At 33.7% G+C, this 12376-nt stretch overlaps 1 protein-coding gene across 2 annotated transcripts in view; it reads left to right on the plus strand.

Annotated features, from left to right (window-relative positions):
* The window catches only part of LOC120629292, a 73498-nt gene that overhangs the window by 46818 nt on the left and 14304 nt on the right, over window positions 1–12376 (plus strand). The window contains exons 1-2 of one of the 2 annotated variants that reach the window (XM_039898190.1): window positions 3208–3349; window positions 10278–10342. In XM_039898190.1, coding sequence (XP_039754124.1) covers window positions 3322–3349; window positions 10278–10342 — 93 coding nt within the window. In that variant the 5' untranslated portion in view covers window positions 3208–3321. Of the gene's footprint in view, window positions 1–3207; window positions 3350–10277; window positions 10343–12376 lie in introns of those variants that run through there. The other variant, XM_039898191.1, reaches the window with a different exon arrangement.

The following is a 12376-nucleotide window of genomic DNA, read 5'->3' on the forward strand; positions in this document are numbered from 1 at the left end:
GTTATATTATATAAGTATGTATATGTATATATTTGTTGGAGTGATGGTGTAAAACACTCATCCCCCGGAAGTGTAAGAAGTAATATAGGATACTTTTTATCCCGACATTAAGCTCTGTTCCTTTTTCGGGAGAGGGGATGAGTGTTTGACGATTTTACACCATAACTCCGACAAATTATAACCGATTTAAATAATTATTTTTGTACTATAGAGGTTATAATATGTGTTTAATTTTGCCCAAACTGTGGTTGGAGATGGACAGAACTCCTCAGCGGACAGTAGCAAACCCCTCATTTAAGGCTTAGCGATACTGAATACTTAATTTTTTTTAGATCTATAACTAAATTTCCACATCAAAAATCAAAAACAAATGCATACGAAGTCGCGGGAAACAGCTAGTATCGATATAAAACATAATAACAGTACCTACATAGATAATATAAATTATTACGTCAATCTTAAAAGTCTATGTAATTCAATATAAATAACAGACATAGTATTATATTGGGGCGTTTTTTAGGAAAACATGTTTTTAGTTACTTCCTAAATCGCTCGCTTACAGTTGTTTTTTTTATTGAGGAATTTAAGTATTTCATTGACTGACATTTTGGTTTTTCTTTTACTCCAAGCTATATAATAAAGAAGAAAGACTTGTAGTTTGTTTATTATTTGTATTTATATAAACTTTGAAAAGTATACGTCATAGTTTTTACGTGCATGAAGTTTTATCATGCGGTATTTGTACGATCATCGTCTATACTCGTAATGTATAAAAATAAGGTTTTTCACAGCAATATTGGTGATTTTATTATATTCCTATCTTAATATATTTTGCAAAATATTGTAACAGAGTGTTTTATGAGCGTCCTAAGTTGTATAGATATAGTTTGCATCCTACCTTTTAGCACGGAAAAATAAACGGTTGGATTTTTTTAGCCGAAACAAACGCGGACCAAATTGCGGGCAACAAGTAGTCCTTACCATTCTAAATGCTAGTTTATTTGTTTGTTTGTCCTTGCTTTCAATCTCTTTCTATCAACTTTGTTTTTGGCATAAAGTTAGTTGAAGAACTGAGAGTAACATAGGCCGCTTTTTATCCTAGGGAAACAAACGATTTCCACGGATTTTATAAAAAACCGTAGACGAAGATTGCGGGCAACAGTTAGTACTTTATTAATTACAGTTAGTTTAGTTTTCAATTGATTACAAACAAGAAATAGATAATGTAAACATCAAACGTGATTATCATCGTTCTTGTTGATCACAAGACAGAGTTCTAGAAAATAAAACCGCTCCGTTGATCAGTTAATTCACGGTTTTCTAGTAATAAATAACGAAATCTCTATAGAACCTAGACTGCGTACCACAATTTCCTAGTAGGGCTGCCGACCTATCTCTTATTACTGCACTTATGTGCAAAGAAGTGGTTATCTATATGTATACTAATAGCAATAAAGAGTTTGTTTTTACGGTTCTGTAGTACACAAGGAACCCTAAATAGTTTTGCCATATTTTGGTTTTAAATGACAATGTGAGATGGTGATAAGAAAAGAACTGGTGACTAACTTTGTTTCGGGCTTCTTCTTAGGCCAGGGCTAATTTCAAAAGTGCCATCTATGGACCTATTGTTATTTTAAAACGACAACGAGGTTAAATTCAATATTTTAATAAAATATATATGTAACGGTAGAGGGGAGGTCCCCTACACCACATCATCACATGATAGATCTTTTGAAAATAAAGCGAGTGTTTAAAAACTAATGTTCGATTCAGGGACCCGTTTGCGAAATATCAACCTTCAAAGTGCTAAGTTTCGTTAAAGTCTGGAATACCGCACGTACCGCTCACTGTCAACTAGGTTGTTTTTGGCAAAGTTTTCGCTCTTGTTATCCGTCATCCAAACATGAAACATGAAACATCATAACCGCTAGTATAAACGCTATACATAACGAGGCAGTCAAATATGACTATTTTACTGGGAAAAAAAATCGTGCATCATTTAAACGACCACATTTTCTAAGAGTTGCCGACCCTATTACCCAGTGTCAGCAACCGGCGCCAGTTGGCATTCTAGCGGGAGCAACTTTCATGAATCGGTAACCGGCCGGCTCAATAAAATATTACCAAATTGACAATCTGACTTATTTACGAACCAGAACTAATAGTTTAACTGCTAGTTTTCACATAAAGTTTGATAAACGAGGACTGGAGAAGCTTACAAGTACAACTGTTTTATAGTCAGCTCATGATGTTGTTACTCGAAGCCATAGTACGTCATTAGCAACCTATTAACGTCTCACTGCTTGGCACAGGTCTCCTCTCTCATAGAAGAGAAAGATTTTATTTATTTATTAAGAGCACTAAAAACATACTTATTACACGTTTTTAAATATAGCACACACATAATAACATGCACTGTATGCATGTCAATTCAAAGTGCACATATCATTGACAAGGCGTCATGTAAACGTAATTAGATAAAAAAAAAAAAATAATAATTTTAAATAAATTTCATACCAACTGCTACAACGCAGGTCCTGGTTTCCAAACCCCGGGCTGCTACAAAGGTTCTCTATGACATTAAACTCGGTTACCTATCGTAACCTTAAACTAACATTTTAGTTGCCCGACCCGGGTATCCAAGACCTCGTGGTCCGTTGTATTACTTGTAACTGCACCAACAGAGACGCGGCGCAATGTTTGAAAGTCATACATTGTTGAACAGTTAAAAGAAAGAAAAGTAGCAGTATTTTCTATCTACATTTTATATTTTACATCAAAACTTACTGTATTTATGTATATAATTCATAAAAATATTCATCAGGCATCTTAGTACCCATAACACAAGCTACGCTTACTTTAGGGCTAGATGGCGATTGTATATCTATGTATGTATATATATGTGTGTTGTAGTAGTATATTCATTTATTTATTTTAAACAATTAAAAATGGTGATGATATACAAAACGTATTACGTATCGTTTGTAGAACCCCCATCTCATGAGATCACATTTACGTATTCAGTTTCACAATAGGTTATCAATTAACATTTATTTTAATATCATTCTTAATTATTGTTTTAAATAACAAAAGTCTAATGTTTATATAATGTATTAATCGTTTAAATGATAAAACTACGTTTTATAACAATAAAACGTTTGTCTACAGCAGTTTATTGGACAGTCTGCTTCTAGTTGTAATGGAAGACATACTTGTTTTGTATATTTATGTGTGCTTTACAAAAATAAAGAGATCTTGGAATCGGACATTATCAAGAGTTCGGCAGTTGAGTGATAATGTACATACAATCAAACGATAACCATGAACATCGTTTTGAATTTAATTGAAGGTAAGCCAACTTTGTTACTGTAGATTATTTTACCAACTTCTGTATGCAAAAAAAGTTGTTATCAAATTCAGATCCACTGTTTTGAAGGATCGGTAAAGAAAAGGTGGACTTCAAACAAAGTCAGGTGGCCAAAATTAAATACCCAGATCCGGTTTTGGGCAGTTCTCAAATAGCACCCAATTTACACACGTTTAGGCACTTTGACCCTCGTAGATAATAAATTTTATTTATATTTTAGAAAAACAGTTTTAAAACGCAACTTACGCACTTACTTGCTTTATGTACCAGTGTTTTCGCATAAAAGGATACGCAATGGAGTCCCTGTAGTACGTAGGTATTACTATGTTACGATACTGAGTAATGTTTAAAGTTAACAAAAGAGTTATTTATTATTAACCTGGTGTAGTATAAGTACTATTGTTAATAGAACTGATTGCGTATGCTATGGTACTTGCCATTGAGTATCCTATATTTTTGGCAATCTTATTAAAACCCGAGTCAAATTTAAATGGGATAAATAAATAATTACATAAATAAATACACAGCACGTGTAACAGAATTACGAAATAATATAGAAGGAAGCAGATTATTTATTCCATAAGAAATCACCCTGTAAAAATATGAAATCAAAAGTAGCATATTTTTTTCCCAAACAAACGAATTCCAAACATTCTAAGTGTTTACTTATGACAACCCTATTGAAGATAAAAGACCGACATGCGCGAAGTACCTACGATACGCGACGCGTACCAAATAAAGTTACGGGAGTCACATGATTTTAACTTTTTCAATCCTATTTCTTTCAGTAAAAAATATGGCAGTTGTTTCTTAAAAAACTATTAGGTTTTCGGTTTCACAGATAAGTCACAGAGACAGTACATTATGTACCTCTAAAGCCTGTGAAGTATTATTTCGGTTTTCATTTACAAGTCGTATCATACGACAATACACATATCGCCATCGTGCTTCAAAGTAAGCGTAGCTTACAGTGTTATGATTACTTACTGAGATAACTGATGAATATCTATGAATAATATACATAAATACCTACTTGTATTAACTATTCATGTTCATCACATAAACATTTTCCAGGTTGTGGTGAGCGAACCACAGCCTTGGACTCCGAAAGAAGGGTCACTGCCCACTGCGCCATGCCGATTAGATAAAAAAAACAAAAAATTGTGCTAATTTAAAGCCGCCAAAAAATCAAACTTTTCACCGTTTGGAAGTTATTTTAAAATGCTTTATAAGAAAATCCCTCTAGTTATTTTCAGTTTTATTTCTTTTTGTTTCCGATTTGGTACGTTGTTGTGTAAATGAACTCCAGATAGGTGGGAAGGCCGATTGCAATTTATATGGACCAACAGACAATCAGCTATTTGCATACTTATTTGGAATTATCGGTGATTTGCACACAATGTTTAGAAACAAGCGGCGATGTTTTGCTCGCTGCCTCGCGCCTGGGAACAACAGCATTGCTTGCATCGATAGATCTATAAAAGGTACATAGATTTATATTGACAAAGCTCTCGGTCCCGATGATAAATTACTCATTGAGCTATTATACCTAAAGGTGGTTATTAATTGAGAATGCAGTGGTTAACGCATACTTATCCATGCTTATATTATAATGCGAAAGTGTGTTTGTTTGTTTATCCTTTACGACCTAACTAAGCAAACAATATACAATATATTATAGGTTATTATGTATATTATTCATAAAATTATTCATCAGACATCTTAGAAACGAGAACACAAGCCACGCATACTTTGGGGCTAGATGGCGATGTGTGTATTGTCGTAATATATTTATTATAATTATTTGATTTATTGCTTAACTCATTGCCATAAAGTCTGTAGAAAGGACGGCGAGTAACACAGGCTGCTTTTTATCACAGGAAAACAGATTGTTCCCACTGTATTTGTAAAAAACCTTAATAAAAGGGGCCAAGAAAGCGGGTACAGCTAGTTTATAAAAATAAAAAAAAGTTTATAAAAAACCTTCATTTTAATAGCTATTGCAGATTTAGCTTCTTTGAGATACCATATCAAGTGGTGAATTATGTTATTTATAAGTTCCCGGAAAGAGCATATTATATTATAACAACATAGAAGTATCCCGCATACCGGCCTTGCCACGCCATGCTGCCAGGTAACCTTAGGAGTCGGGCAACATGAGCTAGAACGAACCGGTGGTGTAAAATTATTATAAACCTACATTAAACTAGCGAAATTCGAATACATACATAAATAATAAACTTATATAATATAGTCAATAAATCAATAAATACTTAAGAATAGAAACTTAATAAAAACAAACTATATAGATGCTAAGTCACCTTCAATGAGCTAGAAATTAATACCAGCAATCAAAACAATACAATTATAGTATTTGTTACTAGATTATTACTACAAGATTTAAAAAAATATATATGTAGTACTGCAAGTAGGTAACATGTTTGATGTCTATTCAAATAATATAGAATTTACACGATAGTACCATATTAAATTAATGGAAGTTAACATACAAAACCAGATTCCGTTGGGTCATTGGCCATCGATTGAATATTATTAATTGGTCTCTGTACAAGGTTAAGCAGGAAAATACTTATGCTGAAAGATTGACAGATAAAAGGTCTCATTTGAAACGTAAGTGCTCAAATACGTTCCTCTTTACACTTTCCAGTTCCAAGAGCTCTTTACGTTACATGACCTTAGAAGGTACAAAGATACTGTTGTACGTATTCTGTTACAAGAGATATGAAGACACTGTAGATATAGAACCTATATTCTCTATTGCAACATATTTCCATCTCTCTACACTCAACAAAGTAGAATACACTTTTTATTTTTTAATGTCTCAAATTGTGATGAAGTTCTACGATTATAATATGACAGAACACCAGGGCCCTGATTTATGGTATTTAACTATGTATTGTGACATTTAGATAATTTATCTTCATCAATTTTGATAGATGAGCTTTAATTAATGAAAAGATTAATGATATGAATAGATCTCCTGATTAAGCCCGATATGTGTACAAAAACAGAATTGCTATGTTATCGAATTGATCAGCCAATGTTTTGCTAAAATCATACAAATTGGATATTTTTGGCTCTTCTCAGTACCTACACAAATCTCTTAACTAAATCGACCTGTCAAAAAATATTGCTGTCCTTTACACAAAGAAGATAGGGTTTTGCATGAACCAAGGTTGACTGGTAGAGAATCTTTAGCATTAACTGCACCTTTTGTATTAAGTTTGAAAAAAGTTATGTAGAACCAAACCAGCACCGTTATCTGCCCACCCTAACTACTAACTAGTATTTTTTAATAACGTCGCGATCTTAATTGATTGGGCATGGACCTAAATTACTCTCAAGTGGCTTTGCAGATTAGTAGAAATTAAATGGTGAAATTATTCTACACGCTCAAACGAGAGCCTACTTCATTTACTGGCCAAGTAAGATCGTACGATCTTTGTTACCCTATTGCTCTAATTATTAGAAATTTAAAATATAAGTAGCAATTTCAATATATTATGGTATTAATAGCATATGGTACGTGCATGCATGCATCGTGCACAATGGAACACGAGCATTATTGTAAAGTACAGACAAATTCTTAGGAGCTGACCGTCCGGGTCTTTTTACCGTCCATACAGAATTACAGACCAATATTGACATTATCTTTGTCCTCCGGCTGACGGCTAATCTCTTTGTAGTGGACAATCTTTCCTTTTACAGGTGTATACCATAAGGTTTATGTACACACGCAGTGCTGGTATGATCGTACATACCATTTACCATTTGCGTTGTAATATTGTTTAGTAAGCCACCAAAAAGATAAATTTCGATATTGTTTTATACCCACGGATTATCGTTCACAATTTAAAGTAAATTGTGATAGATCAACATCTCCTGAGGATGCCCGGCAATCGGATTTAAATGTAGAGTGTTTTTGAGTATAAGTCTATTAGATTGACTGAAAAACAACTGACAAAACTTAACCTCCATGTTATAGATAAGTTACTGTTGTATATATTTGTTGAAATACTTTCTCATAAGTTTCCCACAAGTTTCTTTTCATAAAAGAATGGTGCAAATCTTGTTGTTCCGTGGACGAAATTTCCTGCGCAGTGGTGACTGCTGTAGTTTTATAAGTAAAAGACAGGGACAATTATATGGAATGCAGTCAAGTCAAGGGCTAACTTGTAGTCTAAGTAAAAGAAAGTATAAAAAAAAATTACAAGCAAAAAATAACGTCCGCTGCTTATCAATATTAATCAGATTCCAATTCATTGCACAGTCAACTCAATATTTTTTTATATTGGAATCTACACTTAAGGTACAATTTGTGTGGGAGACTGGGCACATCCCAAAAAAATATGGGATAAATAAATTGCGAAATCAAAATAAATTAATAATACCAAAATACCGAATTGCACAGACTTTAAAACCGCCTTACGCAATGAGCCAAATATATAATAAGCTTCAAATAAATGTAAAAAAGCTACAATTGCAAACCTTTTATAATCATATTATATCATTGCAGAGTACCTTAGCTGTTATGGATATCATAAAATATCTGTCACTACTTTTTAATTTTGCATGTGTGGACCTCAATTTTCTGTCAACTTTTTTTTACATTAAATTTAGAATTCTGAATAATAACTAATACAATGATATAATATGATAATATATAAATCTCAGAACATTATTTTATATAATTGATAACAATTAAGATTAGACATTACTAATATAATTAAATTTAAAATTTTGCATGTCATATTCTATGTTGGAACTTTATATCGTAAGCACCAAGAACTACCCTTATTTAACCTTTTTTTTTCCTCTTTCATTTCAAGTTTAAAATGTCAACTGCTTTATATTTGTCAACAATCACTGCGGTCAGTAATTTTATGTAAGAGCAAGTAGATAAAACATGGTTGACATTTTCGGCCTTGACTGTAAGCTTGGCTGGACCACTTTCGCAGTTTGTATGCCATCGCACACCCACAATGTCTCGCCGCATTCTGTGAGGCGCGTACATCACACAGATATTACTAGAAAGCGCTCCAGACGAATTATGTCTGTGGGACACCAAACAGGAACTTATGAAGCTGTTAACTATGCTTTAATAACGCATTAGAGGAACTTTCCAGTCTCCAAGACCTTCGCAACTTAATTCTCAGAAACGAAAGATGTACGTCTATTGGAAATAGGAAATTGAATGCGTGCGTAAAAACTATGAAAGAATTGAATTAGCTGTCTTTTATACTCAGTATCCCCAAAAGGAGGATAGCATTATTTTTAAAATGTCATTTAGTTTCAGAGATTTATGCAGCGAAAACATAATTAGAACCCGTATCCCTTCGTAAGCCCTTTATTAAAGCGTCGACTTCTTACGCGTTTTATTTGTTTTTCTAGCAGTCTTGCGAAAACCGTTACATTACCCAGGATAGAAAGTATCCTATGCCATTTCCAGGATGAAAGCAAGCTCCTTGCAAAGTTTCGCTAAAACTGGTTTACCTGTGACCGAACATGGATAAAAAATGCTATATTTTAAATCTCCTGGGTAAATTACACCGTTGTTTTCTTGGAATAAAAGTATCTTTTGTCGAACTCCATTATGCAAGCTTATATGAGCAAAATTTCATCAAAGATGGTGCAGACGCAAGTTCTTAATTAATCTGACAAACTAACCTAACCTAAACAGATATTCCTTTGCCGACCATTTTCTGTACGTATACCAGCTATTGAATAATCAACATTTTGAATGTTTTATGACTGACAAAGAGCAAAGTTTAAGGTTACTACCGACAGAGTGATCTAAGATTCTTTTGTGCCTTTGTGTCAGCCGGGAGCAATTAGCTACTTTTTTTGTAAACACGGCGAAACTTCCCAAACTAGTTGTTTGCTAATCAATCTAACGAATTTGCTCGGCCTGTGGGAATATTGTTGAAAACTTCATCGGTACGTTCCCACGACAGGTCAAACTTTAATAGAAAAGCTAACAGTTTCACCGTGACCGATCACTTTGGAACAATCGTTTTTGTTATACCTCTGTGTCTATTTAGTTCTGTATTTGAAAATTTTAATTTCAATTTTTTAAAGATATTGTACCGATACTGGTATAAAATCTCAAATTCCAATTATTTTTTTCATTTAGGCCACCACAGGCAGTAGTTAAGCGTACATGTGTTTCCACTGTTGTGTGTGCGAATGTAGATATCACCTCAAGGAAAAAGCGGATAACAAACGCACCCAGGTCTAAAAAGAGCCCACAACAAACTTAGCTGGGTTTTTTTTTGTATAGCGCATATGTTTTTTTTTCAAACAACTATAAAATACTTTGATATTTAGATTGTTATTTAGTTAGATATAGTAATGGCATATCAAATGCATATCGCTCTTATACTTAGCCTACTAATTTAAATAAAATAATCGTTCTTTATTTTTAGGTTGAGGTTGACTATGGTATCGGTTAGCATACAAATATGATTTAAATCTTTAAAAATTTACTTATATGGTAAATTAAAGGTAAATCAAAAATACAAACTAATAAATGCATTTATTAGGTAGATTTTTTGTATTTTTTTTAATTTTCTAGTCAGGAAATCTAACTGGAAATTTTACGTGTTCAAGTCCCCGAACACCGCTATTCTACAACGTATAAATAAAGTAGAAATGTATGTCTGCGATGACGAAATGATTGTTACTTATTTAGTTCATATTGATTAAGAACATAGTAACTATAATACCAACAGAGACAATTGTTTATGATGTGCCAAGCAAATCTTGGAAGAACATAACAATATGATTGTATCATGATGACAAAGAACGATACATGCGTTTATTAATTAGCTCGCGGCCTCATACAGCGCATTGTTGATCACGTATTAATTGACATATTTCCTGGTTGCAGGACCGCAGGCGAGCCGGCTACGTTATAATGTAAGCGGCGCAAGACAACGCGCGACTTCCCTCAAGGTAAGCATCTCTTCGTATTTAGACTACCTAGATTTACACCTGTCGACGGCAACTAGTATTAACTACTATAGTTTCCACAATGAACGTTAAACTTCATTTGCAATAACTCCGTGACAGCAAAATCAAGCTACAGTGATCTTTTTGTCACTCAATTACTTCAATTACTTTGCCATTGCACACAATTGCTATATTTTTGAAATTAGTGAAGTTTAGCATAGCCAGGAAATAAAAACTATATCCCTTGACACGGGATAGAGTTAACGTATCAAAGCACGACAACACAGTAGAAGTTTACTCTCGTTTATTATACTATTTGGATATTATTTCCACACTTGCGCCAATGCTTGGAGATTTTTTTAAACTGTGGGACAGGATAGCATTTTGTCCTTTTCCCGGGGAGAATAACGTAAGAGGCCCATGCTAGCCGTGTTAAGAATGCTACAGGCGCCCCAGCGTCGGGGTGAAACGCGAAGAATTGTTGTCTGTTTGTTTCTTATCTATGTTTGGCTCAACATCTTCACTGATAATTAATATATCCTATATCAAGATGCAAGCTAAAGCAAGTGCTAAATTTCATCAAAATCGGTTTAACGTTTAAGCCGAACATACATAACAAACAATAAACAAACAGACACCCTTTGCACTTATAATACTAGTATGGATTATTATGGAAGTAGTGATGTCGATACGTAAGTCCAGACTTCTGTTCAATGATCAAAGTCACTAGCTACAACATTAAAGGTTATCGTATAAATAATCCATATTCAGATTATATATAATCAAGCTACCTTACAGACAAACAACATAACAATTTAATAAAGTCTGCGTTTCCATATACGTAGGTACGTAAAACACATAATGCAATATTTGATACGTTAGGTCTAGCTACGAGCGACCTTTAAAAGTAAAAGTTTTCAAGGATATAGGGATTGTATATGAATAAGAGTCAATAACTTTATGCTAGTAGTGCTTTACTGCTTACTTTCTCATACATTGTATACATACTTTATACACTAAGCTTCATCATCATCGGCATCAACCCACTAGCGCCCAACTACACAATCAAATTGGTGGACTCAAAACGACTTTGAGAACATTATGGAGAACTCTCAGGATTGCAGGGTACCTCAGGATGTTTTCCTTCACCGTTGAAGCAATTATCGACTATTATTATTTATTTATCTACTCAAACTTGTATTTAAGCATTTATGCTCGTATGTTAAGATATGTATTAGTATATTTATTTTTTATATTTATCAATAGTATTTTTGTATTTGTGTAGTCTGGTTTATGTATTAGTATGTAGATATTCGTATGTATGTACTAAATAGTGTACCCCACCTATTCGTTTTCTTTTTAGTTTTCCTAATCCTAAGGTTGCCTGGCAGAGATCGCTACTTAGCGATAAGGCCGCCTTTTGTATCCTGCTTCATTCTTTTTGTTTTGTCTCGTTTTTTTGAGTGGTGTATAAATAAAGAGTATAAATAAATAAATAAGCAAGTGATGAGCTTAAACAATCTTCCTTGCCCCCTTAGGCCAGAAGGTGGGTACGGCCATGCGTCCTTGGTGTGGTTGCCTCTGTCATGTCTTCCTGAAAAGTTGTAAATAGGTAACAGCCTAAAGTTTTTTTTTTTTTTACCGTTTTATCACTCGTGGTTGAGTGCGTCGTCGTTTGGGAGATGCGATCCAGTGAAGTGCATAAACGACATATGGAACATGATCACTATCGGCGATATTTTAAGTAGTTTCGCATATGTGAAGCTGCCGCCTCTTAACGTTTTTAAAACGAGGGACAGACAAAAATTCGAAAGAATGCTTGAAATAATAAAAAAATGAATAACTCTTCAGATTTGTATTCTTCCAAAAATGGTTTTCAACCAGTTTATAGTTCTCTCAAATCTTAAAAGACTCATAATATCAAAGCCATTATCAAAGAGTAGGTATATAACTAAGAGTCCCAAAAGCTTTCAAAGAATGTGTTAACAAAAGTCCGATAAATAGACAATACGAACTTAGTAGAGCTAGAAGATCAAG

The sequence above is a fragment of the Pararge aegeria genome, chromosome 14 (assembly GCF_905163445.1).
Source record: "Pararge aegeria chromosome 14, ilParAegt1.1, whole genome shotgun sequence".
Lineage (NCBI taxonomy): Eukaryota > Metazoa > Arthropoda > Insecta > Lepidoptera > Nymphalidae > Pararge > Pararge aegeria.